General features: G+C 40.6%; 1 protein-coding gene across 1 annotated transcript; it reads left to right on the top strand.

Annotated features, from left to right (window-relative positions):
* The first annotated feature begins 1908 nt into the window (after positions 1-1908).
* On the top strand, positions 1909-15454 carry txnrd3 (thioredoxin reductase 3). Its single transcript, XM_034585589.1, has 16 exons — positions 1909-2291; positions 2959-3019; positions 4135-4244; positions 5953-6060; positions 6290-6362; positions 6470-6589; positions 6722-6864; positions 7227-7342; positions 7920-8145; positions 8448-8540; positions 8995-9071; positions 10400-10556; positions 10687-10794; positions 11279-11374; positions 11478-11612; positions 14248-15454. The coding sequence occupies exons 1-16, from the start codon at positions 2175-2177 to the stop codon at positions 14308-14310; spliced, it is 1803 nt and encodes a 600-aa protein (XP_034441480.1). The 5' UTR covers positions 1909-2174; the 3' UTR covers positions 14311-15454.
* The last annotated feature ends 2265 nt before the right edge of the window (positions 15455-17719 follow it).

Here is a 17719-nt window from a genome sequence, read left to right as displayed (position 1 = left end):
TTATCTGATAGATATCGACTGCAATTGATTTTTTTCCAAGATTCTATAGTCCAGCATTGTGATTTCAAACATAACTCAAAATGGTTGACAGAAGAGGATTGGGGGATATAAAATAATTTCAATGAGGTCGGCTAGTGACGCTAGTGAACAGTAAAAATCCAGATATCACAGGGGCAAAGGTAACACAGCTAAAAGAAAGAGATTGTTGATCCTACAGTCACCAGGTAGTCAGAAATGTGACTCCATAGGCTAATGTTGCTCTGTGTAGCTGCTGGATGTCTCTAATAAGCAATACGTTTGTTCACAGATTCATTGATTCAACTATCATAGAAACAAACTATTGGATTAAATGGTAAAAAAATTCATTACTGGTTTTGACGGTGTAAAGGGGCAGTCCACCTTATTTATACGTAAAGATCAGTTTATTTGTCAGAAGGTCGTGTGAAACTCATCATCTAAAATATCTGCTGTGGCTCAGAAGGGGGTTATCTAAAATCTGAAAAAAATTACCATGATAATGGCATCAGGGTCATCTCGGTTTGGACCTGAGACATCACATTTTTTAACAGACAGTGTGAGGACAGATGCTTTAAAACTGCAATATGAGAAATGTGGGAACGAGTGATTCTAGAGCTTAACACATGTAAGGGTCCAAAAGTCAAGATTAGTCTGCCTTGTTTTCATCGGCCTTGACTTGCTTATGTGAATCCCTCAACTTTAGAAAAGTGCAATGCTAAATCACCTACTTGAACAGAAAAATATAATGCTAGAGTACAGTGAAACATTGATTTAAGGGGGAAGTGTGAGGAGAAGACATTATGATTTATAACTTTTCCAACGACAATTACATAGAGAACATACAGTTGGTAAGCTGAGAAATACTGAAATGAACATGGGAATCTAATGGGAAATAAATTACACTACATATTACACTACATATTTGAATGTATAGAATTTTTAATGTTGTAGTTTTTTATACGACACTCCTTCTACTTTGTTCTATTTTTATTTAATTATTATACCAATTACTGCCTCACTGACCTGCTTCTTGTCGTCCAACTTGTACATGACAAATAAAACTCTTATATATAGAATATAAACTTGAACTGTATATAAAATACGATGCACCTGTTGCTTGTCATAGACTACTTTCACCAGCAGGTGGCGCTAAATAACTATGTATTTGCGTATGGACTTGATGGACTCAGTCAAGTCGAGGTGACAAGATATAAATCTATAACTCTAAGCAGCCACATGATCATCCAGTGACTTTGCGTTGTGTTGCAAACATTAAATATCCGCATGTTATTCTTCGTTTCACTTCACTCCTCTCTTAATTCAGGGTTAGCTGTCTATCAGAAGTGCCTGTAGGCCCCCACACTTCGGTTATAGCTGCACAAACTTCAGTGAAGTCTTTATTTCTTCATCTTAACACGCGTGTAGGTCTAAAATAATTGGTTTTTAATGTTAATATTTAGGGGTGATGACAGTTTTGTGTGTTTATTTATTTAATTTATTTGATCAACAACCTTTATTGTAGGCAGTCCCCACATACAGTATTGAAACAGAAAGATAAGATGGTCATAAATTGTCACATTAATTATATATCAAGAAAATCTAGCAGAATAAATAATCAACAATGAACAAATGAATGAAAACAACAACAAAGAAGAAAAGGAAATAAAAATTAGGAAAAGGACGCGAGAGTTTGATTTTTCAAAAAGTCAAACTCTGAAAAACATTGATGGTTTTGATGGATTTTTAGTTTGGTGCTTTTATGACACGTAAATCGACGAGCCAGTGACGTGTTGTGGGTAGGTACGTTTTGAGGCACGAGATTGAACGCGCGGGCGGAGTTCCTCCCTGCCACAGTCGTCAGTATGGTTGTATGCGGTGAGCGAGGTGCCACGGATCGAGCGCACCCAGATAGTAAGAGCCGATAATAAAGGAGGTTTGGCGCGGGTGGTGCAGGAGCCACTGACCACAGAGGAGAGCCCCAGGCCGGCTGCTTGTTACTGCGGGCTCCTGGAGAAACACCCAAGAGACTGGAAGACATTTTTATATCCACACACAGAGACTCGGAGCGGCGTCATTAGACTCCCCCCCCCCCTCCCTCTATAGTCAGTCGTGTCTCGAGGCTTGCCCCGCGCAGGCACACGGATATCTGCGGAAAAATGCCTCCTGTGGATCATGACACCGGGAAGAACGAGCTCAAGTCTCGGATACAGCAGCTCATCGCTATCAACCAAGTGATGGTGTTCAGTAAAAGCTACTGTCCGTTCTGCATCAAGGTGAGATGTCCGTGTCTTCGCGGGGGCGGGGGAGTCGGAAACTTCCGTCTTGTCCCGCGTAGTGGACGGGCTCGGTCTAATTGCTGGATGGTCCTTGCTAAGTTAAATCAGTCGGCAACTTGGACTTGCGCCCCAGTGCTAAGTTTATCACTACAGCGTTAGCAAAGCCACACAACGCGGCTAACGTCAGACCCGTTAACAGGCAGCGCTAGGGCGGCACCTGGTACACATACATGTCAAGTGTTATTAAGTTAAAGCGAATAGTTAGCAGCTCATCTCGGGTATAAAAGTTACATAAGTCATAGCGTTTAACAAACTGAGCAACTAAACTATGCAGAGCTCGTATAAAACATGTGCTGTCGTTAAGGGTGTCCGGTTTACACGACAGCCTTATTCTTAAACGTTCCCACATAGTTAGTATCCCATAATAGCTTAGTTTCCTGTTGCGAAATCCTCAAATTCAACACAATTGAGGCACTGAGGTTAACTACTTTTAACACACGATATTGTTCATGCTGTCATCTATGTTATTAAGTTGTGGTGGTGACGCTTGCTGTGAACATAACGTTTTTTGCCTCCTATAATAAAAGTTTGTTTTAAGGCTATTTGCCTATTGTTCATTAGGAAATCTGTACCACGTGACATTTGTCATTTTGTGTCTCTGCAGGTGAAAGATCTGTTCAAGGAGCTGAAAGTGGAGTGTAACGTGGTGGAGCTGGACCTATTAGGTGAGATAGACTATTATCTTTTATTCTATATTAAACGTAAAATGCTACGTGCCAAGTATAATGTTTTGTGTTGTCAGTTTGTTGATCTCTCATTTGCCTGCCATGTATTTCATCCTTAGATTAATAGGGAATATAAAATGGATTTTCATAATTTGAGTTTGAACCCTTACAGATTTCTATCTATTTCATGATGTACTGCTCTTTCTTTGCAGCAGTCTAAAACATGCTGAGTCACTCACAGAGGATATCTTGGCCTCGTGCCTAATCTCAGTAAACACCAACCTCCATGCCCTGTCTCGCTGAGTTATTTCTGTCACTGTCTCAGCTGCTGTGTTAAACGTCACATGCAGGGATGTTAAAATCAATCACCATTAAGAATATTACATTGTTAGAACCTCAAGCCAACATCTGGTTGATTGTTTACCTTCCTGTCTAAATCTAACAGACAGGAAATCTAACAGGCATTAAACAGCAGGTAACTACAGCAACTATGCTACTTTGCATTGGTTGTCAACTGTTACAGGTGAAACAGACGGTCAGGATTTTACTTTTTATTAAAGTGAAGTTTTGCTTGTTTTAAGCAGACTAAAAAGTCAAAAAAATAAACTTTCATGGCATAGCAAGTTTGTGCTTAGGTTTTTCCATTGTATTTGTGGATTGTCAGGTACTCTGTATGATGCAAAACAAATGCACAAGCCAGAGCTATTGCCTCATGAACAGTGCATACAGTATATGGAAGGAATGAGTATTTTTTTTTTAACAACCCTAGTGACTTTTACATCAAAAATAGCCGTTATATACATGTTTTGTTTTTTTTTATTGTGGACAAACTCGTTTTTTCCCCCCGGTGCACCATGTACAACATCTCAGACGTACCAGAAACAGAGATGCTCTCACACTGTCTCTCCAGATCAGCGTGTTCACCCAGGTGTCACGTTTTATCACTGTTGGTCAGAGCTGATTTTTAAGAAGGAAAAACATCAGACCAACCTGTGTCTAGTCATTTGAGTGAATACAAATTGTATCGATTCCCATTGCAGACAAAAGCCAGATGTTATATTTTTGGCCAGGGGAAAGTGTCTTTATGTGTAAACTATATGAACTCTTGTCTCCAGAGGATGGAACCAGCTACCAGGAGATGCTGCTTGAGATGACTGGACAGAAAACTGTTCCTAACGTCTTCATCAACAAGACACACCTCGGAGGCTGTGACAAAACGATGCAGGTAGAGAACAAAGGGGTGGATCAGTTTGACTTGTTGTGTTCTTTGCTGCTCAGAATACTCATTGTGTTACTCAGTCGAATGGAATGTCCAGACACCAGAAACAGTGTTTGTTTGTTCACACAGTTTGTTCCAGGTGACTTGATACTCAACCCACAATTTTTTTTATATACATATAAATGACTCATGAAGGTCTACGGTGTTTTCTTTCCTCTGAATACAGAGCAGAATATCAGAAGTTGTCTATATTTTATAAAGCAGTTTTTCTTGTCAAAATGACCAATGTTTTTTATAGTACAGTTTTGCCATTCATCCACATTCATGCAGTGTATCTATGTGCAGCATTTTGTCCATCACATATCACTCACACACTTGTGGCACAGCTGTCAGGGGTAATTTGGGGTTCAGTGTCTTGCCAAGGGCACAGGCAGTGAAGGACTTCCTCTGCTTTGGGGCCCTAATCTACCCAATCATATCTGTAGCTGTGCGCGAACCACTTCTCCTGATGCTCTGTGTGTTTTCTCATCATGCTTGTTCTTAATTGAAAATAATATCTGAGAAAAAGGATTTTTGCCAGTGAGGTTTTTTCAGCTATTTGACAGTGAAGAAACGTATCAACAACAAGCAGTTGGAATACTGGAAGCGTAATATTTCTAGCCACCATATATCTAAAAACGATGCATTATTTCTGTCATGTCATACACTTTGATGACAGAGATGCAATGCAGGACTGATGGGAAATAACATAATTACTTACAAATCCCCAAAAGATCTCTCTTTCCAATTTTAGGTAAATTTGTGAGATTTTGATGATTTGCATATTTTTGTTATAGTCCCAATCGGTATTCTGGATGTATTATGGTGTAGGTGGGGGTGTTACATTTCATACAAAGGGCTATTTAAGAAGTCAAAACAGCAACATAAAGCACCTGAAGCATGAATTTTCTGGGGTTTTTTAATTGCTGGTGTCAAAATGACCCCCTGGATAAACGATGTTAGTAAATTTGAGGATAACAGGAGGGTTATGGTTTGGTAAGAGGTCACGTCAGTGAGCCATATTAGCAAATACTAGAAATGTGAGGAAAATTGCTGAAGCTAATTATGTCTACTGAGTTGTGCTAATGCGGGAAAATATTAGGCTTGGTGTGGGGCCAGCTGCTCTCCCTTTTGTATTTGCCACTTAGTGTGTAGTGAAATGAGCTGGTAAACAAGCTTAAATAGGCTGCATATTAAGTATTGGATCTCATCAGCGCACAATGTGAACTTTAATTTCAGTGATTTGAATTCAACCACAATTAACTGTGTGTACTGGGCTGTGCTGGTTATGATGTTGCTTGTACATGTGAGGATTTGTTTTCTACATGTGCTACATGCTGCCGTCGGTTAAAGTTGGCATTAGGCAACATTTAATAAATGTTTTATTAGATAAGTCTATAAAATTACTTTGTGAAAAGCTGCCATTCACAAATTCCAGTTGTCTTGCTGATAACTGGCTAACGCACTCTTGAACTAATTATTTTGTATTACTAATTCATTTGAGCTGATTGTTTTCCTCAATGACTCACTTGGTTTATAAAATGTTCTTAATATTGTCCTTAAGCTTAATGAAAGATCTTGAAATGATTTTCATATTTGAAATTGGTTGTGCTTATTGTAGCCACGTGATTTGTATTTAAGGTATTGATCAGTCTTGTGTTCATGTTTGTGTCAGGCTTACAAAGATGGCAGCCTGCAGCAGCTCCTGAGTGGTGAAAATGAATCCTATGACTATGACCTGATAGTCATCGGAGGAGGATCTGGAGGCCTGGCCTGCTCAAAGGTGACAAGATAAGCTGCAACACACTCGCACTGGTACCTGTTCAAACCCGTAGAGGCTGCTGCTCTGTGGCTTGTCAGAGGATCCGAGTGAAACTCAAGCTGTGGTTACTAATAACAGCATCACAACGTTAGACTTGTTTGAGCCATTAACTGAACACTTCTATTCAGATTTCAAAAGATGTTGGGTAATCTGTTAAATGTTGCAGTAACATTGGCTCTGTTGACAATAGGAAGCTGCTTTATTGGGGAAGAAGGTCATGGTGCTGGACTATGTTGTGCCCACACCTAAAGGAACCACCTGGGGTAAGATGCTTCCACTTCAGGATACCTACTTGGATACACATAATACGGTAATTATTTGCTAACTGACAATTTCCTTGTTTTGTTCATGTTTCTGCTCGGTCAATCAGGTCTTGGTGGAACTTGTGTGAACGTGGGCTGCATTCCCAAGAAGCTGATGCACCAGACGGCCATGTTGGGTACTGCCATGCAGGACGCACGCAAGTTTGGCTGGGAGTTTGACGAGAAAGGTTAGGGCTCAGATAACCAATCCACAAGGTCATGAAGTCTCAACGGCTTGCTATAGTAAATTGGAAGCAAGCCTTGTCTAGAGTTGCGTTTTTGTCATTCTACTAATAACATGGATGTTTCTCTGTCCTCAGTGAAACACAACTGGGAGACGATGAGGACGGCGGTGAACAACTACATTGGCTCGTTGAACTGGGGCTACAGGGTGGCACTAAGAGACAAGAATGTCAACTATGTCAATGCCTATGCAGAGTTCACTGAACCACACAAAATCAAGGTAAATGAGTACTTTTCATATAAAGGAACCTTCTGTGTGTGTGTGCGCAGATGTTTAACTTGGATTGCTGGTTTGGTTCGACTCTTAGGAGAGGTCAAGTTCTCATCTCAAATCTCATCACTATTATAGGCTGTCTTCATTGTATCTAGTCTGTCGTTATGGTGACCCAGTTGTCTTAAATAGACCTTGCTAAACATCTTGCCTCCCCTACAGGCTGCACCATAATTTATGAATGTTTCAAAACATCCTGTACATCATTGACAAATAGTTTCTTCATGACGAATCAGTCAGAATTGCTTGTTGTAACTCCGCTCCTTGCCTCAACAAAATTTTGACTGCTTCTGTTTTGTGTTTTCTGACAGGCGTTAAACAAACGAGGGAAGGAGACATTTTATACCGCAGCAAATTTTATCCTAGCTACAGGTGAGAGGCCGCGCTATCTGGGCGTCCCTGGAGACAAGGAGTACTGCATCACCAGGTGAGCACAGACGGTCCAATACATGCTACATGATAGCTGTACTGTAATAACAGTCATGTCTAATAACATGCTTTGATACTGAAAGCTCCGTCCAGATCCAGGATTCAGCAGACGTATGATTCTTTGAAAACACAAACACGCCCTTTAATGATCTGGAGTCTTGTAGCCTCTGCAGGTGGTAATACCTCCGGGTATCCATTAATCTCCCAGCAGTCTAAATGTTGTGTAAGATTGTCCTCAGGTGTTTCATGGGATTATGCTGCCGTTTTGACAAACTGCAAATGGTCTCGTGCTGCTCAATCAGTCCCACAAAGCAAAGGTGGTAGTGTGACATAAGACACAACCCCAGTCTGGACACATCCGTAATGCAGAGTTATTTTGTGTCCATTACTGTTTTGTTTACCTGAGCATGTAGTATGAAGAGCTGACATTTGTATTTTTAATCAGAAATCCTCTGATTCCTGCTCTCACTTAAAAAGCAAACCAACAATTGTAAAGTCATGTTTGCTTGTTGGATAGTTTTGTTTTTACCTTGCTCTGTTTGACGTCCTCTGCCCTTTGTCTGTTATTCCACAAGCGATGACCTCTTCTCGTTGCCTTACTGCCCGGGAAAGACTTTGGTTATTGGGGCGTCCTACGTGGCGCTGGAATGCGGTGGTTTCCTAGCCGGCCTGGGCATTGACGTTACCATCATGGTGCGGTCCATTCTGCTTAGGGGCTTTGACCAGGAAATGGCCAACCGTGCTGGAGAGCACATGGAGGAACATGGTGTAAAGTTCCTCCGTAAATATGTCCCTGTGAAGGTGAGTGTTAACTGGTGCTGCCTCCAATGGAAATACTGTCAAATTGAAAAATAGTGGAAAGTTAAAATTGGCAAATATGCATAACACAGTAAAAAATAAATAATCAATTTGAAGATAGATGTTGATGTAAAAAATTTGATCTTACAAATTGTAAGACAACAGGCGGTCAGCAGATTGTGATCTGTGCATAACCAAGTTTATTGTCTGTCCATATTATATCATAAATCTTATTTTTAAGCTTAACTTCTGACAGAAGGTCAAAGAATTCTTTCCCCTCTGACTCTCCTGCATCTGTGTGTCAGATAGAGGAGCTGGAAGCAGGCACTCCTGGCAGGCTGAAGGTGACAGCTAAGTCCACAGAAAGCGACGAGATCATCGAGGAAGAGTTTAACACCGTATGTAGTCATCTATCACGTCATCTTTCCTGTTACTCCATCCATGTTCTACAAGTTATTAATGACGTTTCTCTCTGGCCTCATGTTGTATGTAATTCCAAAGTGTTCAATCATAAAAGACATGATGTAATAAATTGCCACATTAATATGTTGTACTTAAAATGGAAAAGAAAACAGTAGTTTGTGTGATAGTTAAAGAAATCATTGACACTAGAATTCTGTGACGGGTCGAAGTAGTAAATTAAATGATTAAAGTGCACATGAATAAAAAAAATGGAGGAAGAAAGTATCGAGTGATTTAATTTGAAATTGGTTTGATTAAAACAGCAATGTTGATTTAGAAACTGCACTTTATTTCATAATTTTCTCATAATGAAGAAAGGGAACTATTTATTTTAATACATGTAATTTTCTACTTTTTTCAACTAAATAAAAACATTGCTCTGTTCTTCAGGTGCTGGTAGCAGTGGGCCGAGACGCATGCACAGACAAGCTTGGACTGGACAAAACAGGGGTCACAGTCAACCCAAAGTAAGTTTATTATCTCCATTGTATCTTTTTTTTAACTAGGCAGTCTTCTTTATTACACATGGCAGCCTGTGCCTTTAAGACTCATGGTGCAGTCATAGTGATTCAGCAGTTCTTTCCGTCCTGTGGCGCTCTGCGGGGGGGGGTGTGTGTGTGCTGGGGATTGGATCAAGAAGGAGGGGGGTTGTCTTGTTCGTAAAGTGAGAAAGCCTTCATACAGTTTATCAGCAGGTTTTCAACAGGTTATCTAAGTGTAAGAGCTTAACATGCAATTGTCATTACTTTACATCATCTACTCAGATTGATTAGACTCAGGTTGGCTTCATGTTCCTCTTCTATGCATTTCCTTTTGCCCCTTTTTCCTACCTGTTAGTAGTTTCAGGGATTTAGTTAGAAATCTAGAGCTAAACGGCATGTTTTGCAGTTGATAATATATTGCTAATGTTACTGCATTGTAGCCTTTTCTTTGAGGATATCTTTCCACTTCTTGTGAATGACTGAAAGGTTCAGACTGAGGCTAACAGGGATTAAGAGAGCATGAGGCCAGTTTATAAGAGCGCTCTGAGTCATATGCCCCAGTCTTATGACCATAGTAGTATTTAGATGAAGCTGACACACAGCCTCAAGGCCCCCGGAGTCAGGGGCCACTTTAAGGTTTGCCTGGTCTGCTGCTGTACAGAGTAGAATATAAACATGGTTTATAAAAATACTGCTCCACACACATCGCTCCATGCAGCCCAACATGACCTTATGTTGCAATCACACTGAACGTGCCATGCATACAAAGTCAATGCAAAGATGCGTGTAGACGCCAAACTTGCATCTCTCCCCCCGGGCGTCGCACCAATCAGATTTGCATGGCACGATGTTGCGTCATCCGATCAGTGCTGTGAATGAAACTCACCAGACTCAGTCCTGGCACTGACCCGAACTTGGGGGTGATCAAGCTGGTCACCAAGCTGTGTGCTGTCTTGTGGATCCACACACAACGGCGCTGGCTTCTCCAGCGTTTCCTCAACATGCACAATGCCTGTTCTCCTCTCTACTGGAGGAGAACAGGTGAATACTCCCAAGTTGTGTTTATTAGCTCGTTTCCCACAATTAACCCAAATAAACACAAATGATCTTGCTGCGCTGATCGCACGTTTCATGCGGCGTTGGGTCTGAACGCACCATTAGATCCATTTAATCTGATCTGTGCCTTTTTTATGATGGACACAGTCCTTTTCTGCTGCTGGTCTTCAGGCCAAATATGTATTTACTTTTTTAGTTAACATTTAGATTAGGCATGTTTCATTCTTCCTTGCTGAATTCTCCGTACCAACCTCCAGGAATGGAAAAATTCCAGTGAACGATGAAGAGCAGACCAATGTGCCCCATATCTATGCCATCGGAGACATTCTGGAGGGCAAGTGGGAGCTGACGCCTGTCGCCATCCAGGCTGGCAGGCTGTTAGCACGACGCCTCTATGGGGGAGCAACGCTCAAGGTACACGGGCATCAAGAGACACTTGGATTGACAACCTCAATGATTCCCACTGCACAATTTTGCAACATGAGACAATAGGAGGATTTATTTTAACTGACAAAGAGTAATTATTAAATATCTGTTTGTGCAGTGTGACTACATCAACGTTCCCACGACTGTTTTCACTCCACTGGAGTACGGCTCCTGCGGTCTGTCAGAGGACAGAGCCACTGAGCTCTACGGGCTAGACAACATTGAGGTAACACACAGACTCATCTGAATAATGTATTAGTCATCAGGTTCACCTTACTGTGAACATTGAACTGTGCTGACTCACTTTGGAATGTTGGTAAACTTGTATTTTTTTGAATAGTTTGTTGCCTCTGACTATTAAAGAACTTGTCCAATCAGATAGTTTTATCTACTGCATATTTGTAACTATGTGACAATTACTGCTCTTATCTGTCTCCTGTTTTTTGTGTAGATGGTCCGTGTGACAGCCACAAGATATATATCGCTCCATTAATTTTATTTCAGTAATACGAGCCCTGTGTTGTATTCATTTCACACCACGGATCTATGCGACCATCAAAATTTTGCCTTTTTGAAAAAAATATTTTTAGAGCTGCCTGCCAAAAATGATTTGAGCCCAGATGAGTTGATGTTGTCCATTTTATTTATAAAATGCAGCTGGTTGCTGTTTACGGTCATGGGCCTTCACTGTGTTTGTGGTGTGTGTTCAGGTGTACCACAGTCTGTTCTGGCCTCTGGAGTTCACTGTGCCTGGCAGAGACAACAACAGATGCTACGCCAAGATCATCTGCAATAAACTTGACAATGTGAGATTATTAATACTTTAATACATTTGTAAGAACTAAGAACATCGCAACTAACAACTTTAACTCCTCGACATGTCACATAAATGATGTTTTGGTTTTGTAGGATCGAGTCATTGGGTTCCACTACCTGGGCCCCAACGCAGGAGAGGTGACGCAGGGTTTCGGTACAGCCATGAAATGTAGAGTCACCAAGGAGCAGCTGGACGGCACCATTGGCATTCACCCGACCTGTGCTGAGGTGAGAAGACAACTCACTGTTTGACAATTACTTTTTTTCATGCTTCTGCACCAGTGACAGCTGTGGCCAGAGGTGTTATGTTTTTGGGTTTGTTTCTGAACCCCTTGAAAGTATTTCTTTAAACTTGGTAGAAACGTTGACTGGAACACAAGGATGAACTGGTTAGATTTTGGTGTTACCTCACATCTTTCTCATTCTTGTGAGCATGCTTTGTCAGGAACACCTGAAGAAAATGTCATATATCCCTGTCCCTCAGTGGTCTGATTCAGTTTTGGTCACTTCAGTTAAATTCAAGCAAACAGTCTGTAATAATAATTCTGTGGTCAGTTTCCCAAAGCAACCCTAGGCATTTGTGGTGTCTGGAGGGACCACTAAGATTTTCACTTTTGCTTTTATTAGTTTATGCTTAAATGTCAACTTCGTACAGGTGGTCTGAAAGTCCAAACAGTTTTTCACAAGGCAAACAAACAGAACCATGGTCCAGTTTTATCCATAACCTCTTTTGGTTGGACTCAGTTGTGGTCCGTTGGTCCAGACCATAGTTTGAGGTACCTTTTCACTCCAAACAAGGTTGGTGAGAAAGCACCCCAAAGCATTTCTGACCAAGCAACTACATCACACCTCGCCTTCACTCCAGCAGATATTTGTAACAGGACGTTTAGCTGTGAAAATTCATCAGTGTTTTGTAATAAGCTCAAAAGTAGCATGAAATCTGAGTTTTGTTCAGACCTGATGCAGAGCTGAGAGGCTGTGGCTTCTTAATGCGACATTTAGCCTGAAGGTAGGGCGTCTTACCTTTTTGAGCCAGAAAACAAGTCAGTCTTTTTTTTGTCTGTTTAAAAACTGTTAAACTTGCATTAGACTAATCAAAGAGCAGCATGAAGTCTTGCAGTCTGTCACTTTATCTAACCAGGCCCAGTGCTTAGGAAACATGTCGCAGTGTAACAGAACGTGGCTGTTTCACACTATCAAACGTCTGTTAACTAACCAGTAAGAACACAGCAAGAAAATCTGAAAATGCAGAACTGATGCAGGAAACATTTTTTGTCGATGTCATGTCAGGACATTACAGACTGATTTCAAAGGATTGCACTTGGGTTTCTTGAACAGTATGAAATGTGATTAAGACGGTGACAGTCACTCTGCTGTTTTTATTTGCTAATTCTGTGTGAATGATCTGACTGTGCCACACATTTGGTCAGACCACATTAATTCAAAGCTTTAACACATCTGTGTTTCTTATCATCGGGTGAAAGGTCATTTTTGTTTTCCTTTTTTAAAAATTTATTTTCAAACCTCTGCCTAATACTAGCTGAACAATAAGGTAATTGGTAATTTCCAAAAACCAAACGCCACAGGGGAAAATCCTTCACAGCGACAGTCTTATTCTTTTCATTAATTTATCCTAGTGTCTTAAGATCCCAGCAGTACTCATTCATTATACTGATGTGGTAGAGATGGTAAGTTTCACAAATGTGCATGGATGCACTGACATAAAAGTTCAAAAAACTATTGCAAAGAAATTGTGCTGCAGGCATAATGTCCACAAAGGGATGTGAAATGACTACAAAGATGGAAAACAAGATGATGGGGCATACCACAAAGACAAAACGATTAACAAACTGTACGCAAAGAAACGCTGCATGCAAAGAGATTGAGATTAACTCAGGACCCATACATTTTAACATCTTTTCAGTGGTAAAATATTGTTTATACATAGTTACTTATTATTTTATATTTAAATTGTTTCCACCTCTCTAAATGGTTCTACAAAGAAAGACTTAACTCATTTAAGGAAAGTGTCGATCATTATGTGGTGATCAGTGTTGATATTGTGGTGGTCATTTAAATCAAAACCTACCTTTTTTAAAATGTAGAGGGTCTGAGACGTCAGCGGAAACTGTGTGTTCGCGAGTCAGCACAAGAGAGGGAGGGAAAAGGGAGCGTGTGTGTGTGTGCATGCGCAAGTGTGCAATGTGATATCGCCCTTATCTTTAAAAGCCGTTTACCTTCCCTCAAGTTCTGGGACTATCGTACAGAAGATGCGTAATTTTGGTTATAGTAATCAACCACTTATAGTGATCAGTTTGGCCCAGACATATGTGATCCCTATTAGCTGTTTCCACTGTATTTTTAACGCTGCACATATCTGCAATGGGGGAAAACAAGCAATAAGCATGCATGTCAGGGACAGAGTAACACACTCAGTGCAGCTTACATTAACTGCATGGTGCTCAGACACTAACAAAATGACTGTTGGGCTTGGTTAATTTTCTCTCAGACATGTTTGGACAGAAAAGTGTGACCCATGCTGCACTTCATAAATAAAATAACCCCACAGTAAGAAGGAATCGTACCATATCTTATCAGTAGCTGCCTCATGTATCTTTAAATTACCGGATCAAGGTAATTTAATGATGTTTTAGTGTTTGCACTTACATTTCAAAATCAACTTATGCCACAAATCTCTATCTGAGATTGTGGTTTACACACAGCCACAATATTCTCTCAGTTTTGTTTTTGAGACTGATTCCAGGTAGCCTCTAGAAAAAGTTAAGACACAATGTCTGTAAAAGCCACATAATGAAACTGCACTGCCTGACGTGTGTTTCTGTGTCTCTCTATATCCTCTCAGATCTTTACCACCATGGAAGTGACCAAGAGCTCCGGTGGAGACATCGCCCAGTCTGGCTGCTGAGGTTAAACCCTGCTTGTTTAGCGGGCTGCTCTCACGTTACACTCCCTCTCTACATCAACAGTAAAGCTCAGCCTCACCTCACACTGCTCACTTTACAGGGCAGTTGTGTCTCAGGACAAGGCTCACACCACAGCCTGCGTCTGAATCATTTTGGTTCACTAATGAGCTGAGAGGTGGCTGAAAGAATCCCGAGCTGAGACTGAGCGAGTCTCCAGCTCTGAGGAAGTTTAATGTGAGGGCAGCCTGCTGAACAGCGGGGTTACTCTGCTGATCTACTGGGCTTCACCAGTGTGATGTTCTCAGAGGAGCTCCAACACACACACACCCTTTGAGTGTGAGTGTTTGGGCTGTTTTTGACGTCCTGGCCTGTAACCTCAAATGATGAGGTGGGCGAGGATCGATGTCCCTCTGCAGAAGCACCTGATGGTCCCGAACCCTTCGTCCAACCCCAATTTAAAACACTTGTCATTCACTCCCCAGTTTACAGCCGGTGCGAAGGCTGAATTAGACTTCAGTTGAACAGATTGAAACGCGCATACACAGGGTTTGAATGGCTGCACGGCTCTGAACTCTGCTGCAGCGTAATTATTTCATCTGGTGTGTGTGTGTGTGTATATTTGTCGACTAAATGTTGAGCCTTCATCATTCAACACATTCCTCTTATTGGATCTTTATATAATATAAAGGTCTGTACATGTTGTTGTCAATATTTGTGTCTGGTGTGAGGAGGCACCAGGGTTTTTCTGCCGTGACGAGAACATTTGTCTCTCCAAAGTGTTTATTTAAAACAAGTCTGCACAGAGATGAAGAGCCAGCAGGTGAACACCTCTCAAACCTCTGCTGTGCTGCATCACAACACTTTCAGACACAATCAAATGGAAAATAAATGGAGTTGTACTGAATGTGGTTTCAACAAAACATTTTCTTAAAATTTGTACTCTTATTAATTTAATGCTTTGTTTGTTGCATCTTGCTGTTTGCCTCTGCCTTATGTTTATGTAAACGATATATTCAGTCTTCTAGAGGACAGTACTCAGAGTGCTCTCAGTGAGTTGGTCATTGATATAAACGACTTGTTCGTTGGTGTCAAACCACTGTAGATTATGTCTCTCTTAAGATTTAATAAAGGAAGATTTAACCTTCACTTTGTCTGACTCTTCACTTGTGGAAACACACATTTATACTTCAGCAGTGGTGATAAAGTTATGAATATATTTTTGCACATTACATGATGCCCCATGGTTCACAATAATTGAAATAGTGATATAGATACATTTTGTCAATGTTACAGTGTATATCAATAGTGAAATAAGGAAATATTAACTTACAAAATTCTTAAAGTCCATATTTGACATTTGTTGTTTAAAAAACAAAATCTAAATGCCTCTTCCCTCAATGACTATTTTATGTAACATTTTATTTCAAATTCTAATTTATTTAATGAAGTCACTTCCTCACCCAACAGCCAATCATATGAAACCTACAATATGACATAGGGTGACAGTATCATTAGGAAAAATGTCATCATGATTTACTGACTGTTTTATAAAATGGAAATAATGAACTCCCTTTACAATCGAGAAAACACTACAATCTGATGAGATTTAATCCTCTCATGAAATAGATTTGATTACATTGTATTTATTTGTCTCCCATTGAAGACCCTTACACTGCAGCACAGTTTAAATGAAGGAGGTGAGGTGGGGGGGATATTTTGAGTGCTGTTCAGGCCCAGGGATCCCAATCACCACGCTGAAGGGGTCGTCTATTCACGTCATCTACATCAGAGAGCGGCACAGAGATAATAGCATCATTTCAACCTGTGTGTGTCTGTGGGACCATTCAGCCCCCACAAGTGGTCTTCATCAATAGCATCTGGGCTGGTGTGAAGCCTTTGTTGGCTTCGTCGGCTCATGTCTGAAAACGCTGTCACCTGCGCTGGCTGCCATGGCGACCACAGCTTTGATGGGTTTTATGTCCTTACCTCCACGCCGGAGACAGCCAGTGGCATGAGGCATTATGTTTTTTGGTTGTCCCTTTCCCTCGAACGCAATATCTCAAGAATGGAAATGAATTTCTTTAAATTTGGTACAAATATTCCCTTGGGCTCAGGGATTTACTGATTAGATTTTGGTGATCAAAGGTCAAGGTCAAAGTGACCTCATAAAGCAAGTTTTTTTTCAATGTGAAGGTTATATCTCTGGAAGGCCATCAAGGAATCCTTTCTAATTTGGCACAAACATTCAGTTGGAGTCAAGGATTAACTCACTTGACTTTGGCAGCCAAAGGTCACGGTGGCCTCACAAGTATGTATATGTTCTATGATATCTTAAGATCAGCTTGAGGGAATGTCTTCAAATTTGGCACAAACATGTACTTGGACTTAAAGATGAACTGATTAGATTTTGGTGCCTGGAGGTCAAAGGTCAAGGTCACATTGACCATGTTACTGTATTTCAGCTGTACCAAGGTAAAGGTTACAGTGACCTTTCTATGAAAAAAAGGATGTTGTAATATATACACAGAAGCTGCACTGGTCGGCGGAGGCATACAACCGCAGTGCAGGAATGTTATTGAGGACAACCTATCAGTGATATGAGATAACTGATTCACCGGTGTGTGTTATTCTAGCAGCTCACACACAGACAGGCCTGTTCACATGTTCGTGAGGCTACACGTACAAAGCTGGAACAGAAATCTGACCTGTGACTGAAGAGTCCTTTATCCACTGAATTAATTTGATTTCCCCAAACTTGGAAACTGGGAAAAGAACAAAAATAAGAAAGAAAGGTTGATTATCTCACTGTCCTGATGGCCTCATTATTACATCAGAGACTTAGAACTGTAAATTTGGGTGTTGGAATAAAAAATCTTGTGTGTGTTATCAGAGGGGGTGGAGCTACATGCAATTCTGGGGATTATATTAAGTTTAAAGGGTACATATTTATCTTGTTATTGCTGTTTTGAGTTTCTTTGTGGTTGTTTTGAATTTGTTTTTAGTAATGTAATGTTTATTTTGTGTCTTGTTCATGTAAAATGACTCTGTATTTTTGCATCCATTTTGCATGTTTTTGTGGTTCATTTGTGTCACTTTGTTGTCGCTTTGTGTGCTTCTCTCTTGTTTTGCATCTTTGTGGTGCTCCGTATTTGTCTATGTTTTGCATCTCTTTGTATTTGCATATGTTATGTAATATTGCATGATTGTGGTCACTTCACTCCTCATTTTGGACTGTCTTTTTGAGGTTGTTCTGTTTATTTTGTGGTGCTTTTTTTGTCCCTTTTGATCACTTTGCATCTTTGTCTTTGCTTTTCTTTGTGATTGTTTTGTGTGTTTGAGTGGCAAAATGTCCTCATAACATTAAAAAATAAAGACTTTCTGTCAACGATCAGAGGGCAATTGCTCTACTTA

This window comes from Hippoglossus hippoglossus, chromosome 5, assembly GCF_009819705.1.
Source record: "Hippoglossus hippoglossus isolate fHipHip1 chromosome 5, fHipHip1.pri, whole genome shotgun sequence".
Classification (NCBI taxonomy): domain Eukaryota; kingdom Metazoa; phylum Chordata; class Actinopteri; order Pleuronectiformes; family Pleuronectidae; genus Hippoglossus; species Hippoglossus hippoglossus.
The sequence above is the reverse complement of the archived record's forward strand: the minus strand, read 5'-3'. Positions and strand labels throughout refer to the sequence as shown.

Coding starts and splice junctions, on each gene's coding strand:
- txnrd3 (XM_034585589.1), top strand. CDS start 2,175: ATGCCTCCTGTGGATCATGACACCGGGAAGAACGAGCTCAAGTCTCGG. Junction 2,292..2,958: donor ACTGTCCGTTCTGCATCAAG/GTGAGATGTCCG, acceptor GTGTCTCTGCAG/GTGAAAGATCTGTTCAAGGA. Junction 3,020..4,134: donor GGTGGAGCTGGACCTATTAG/GTGAGATAGACT, acceptor TCTTGTCTCCAG/AGGATGGAACCAGCTACCAG.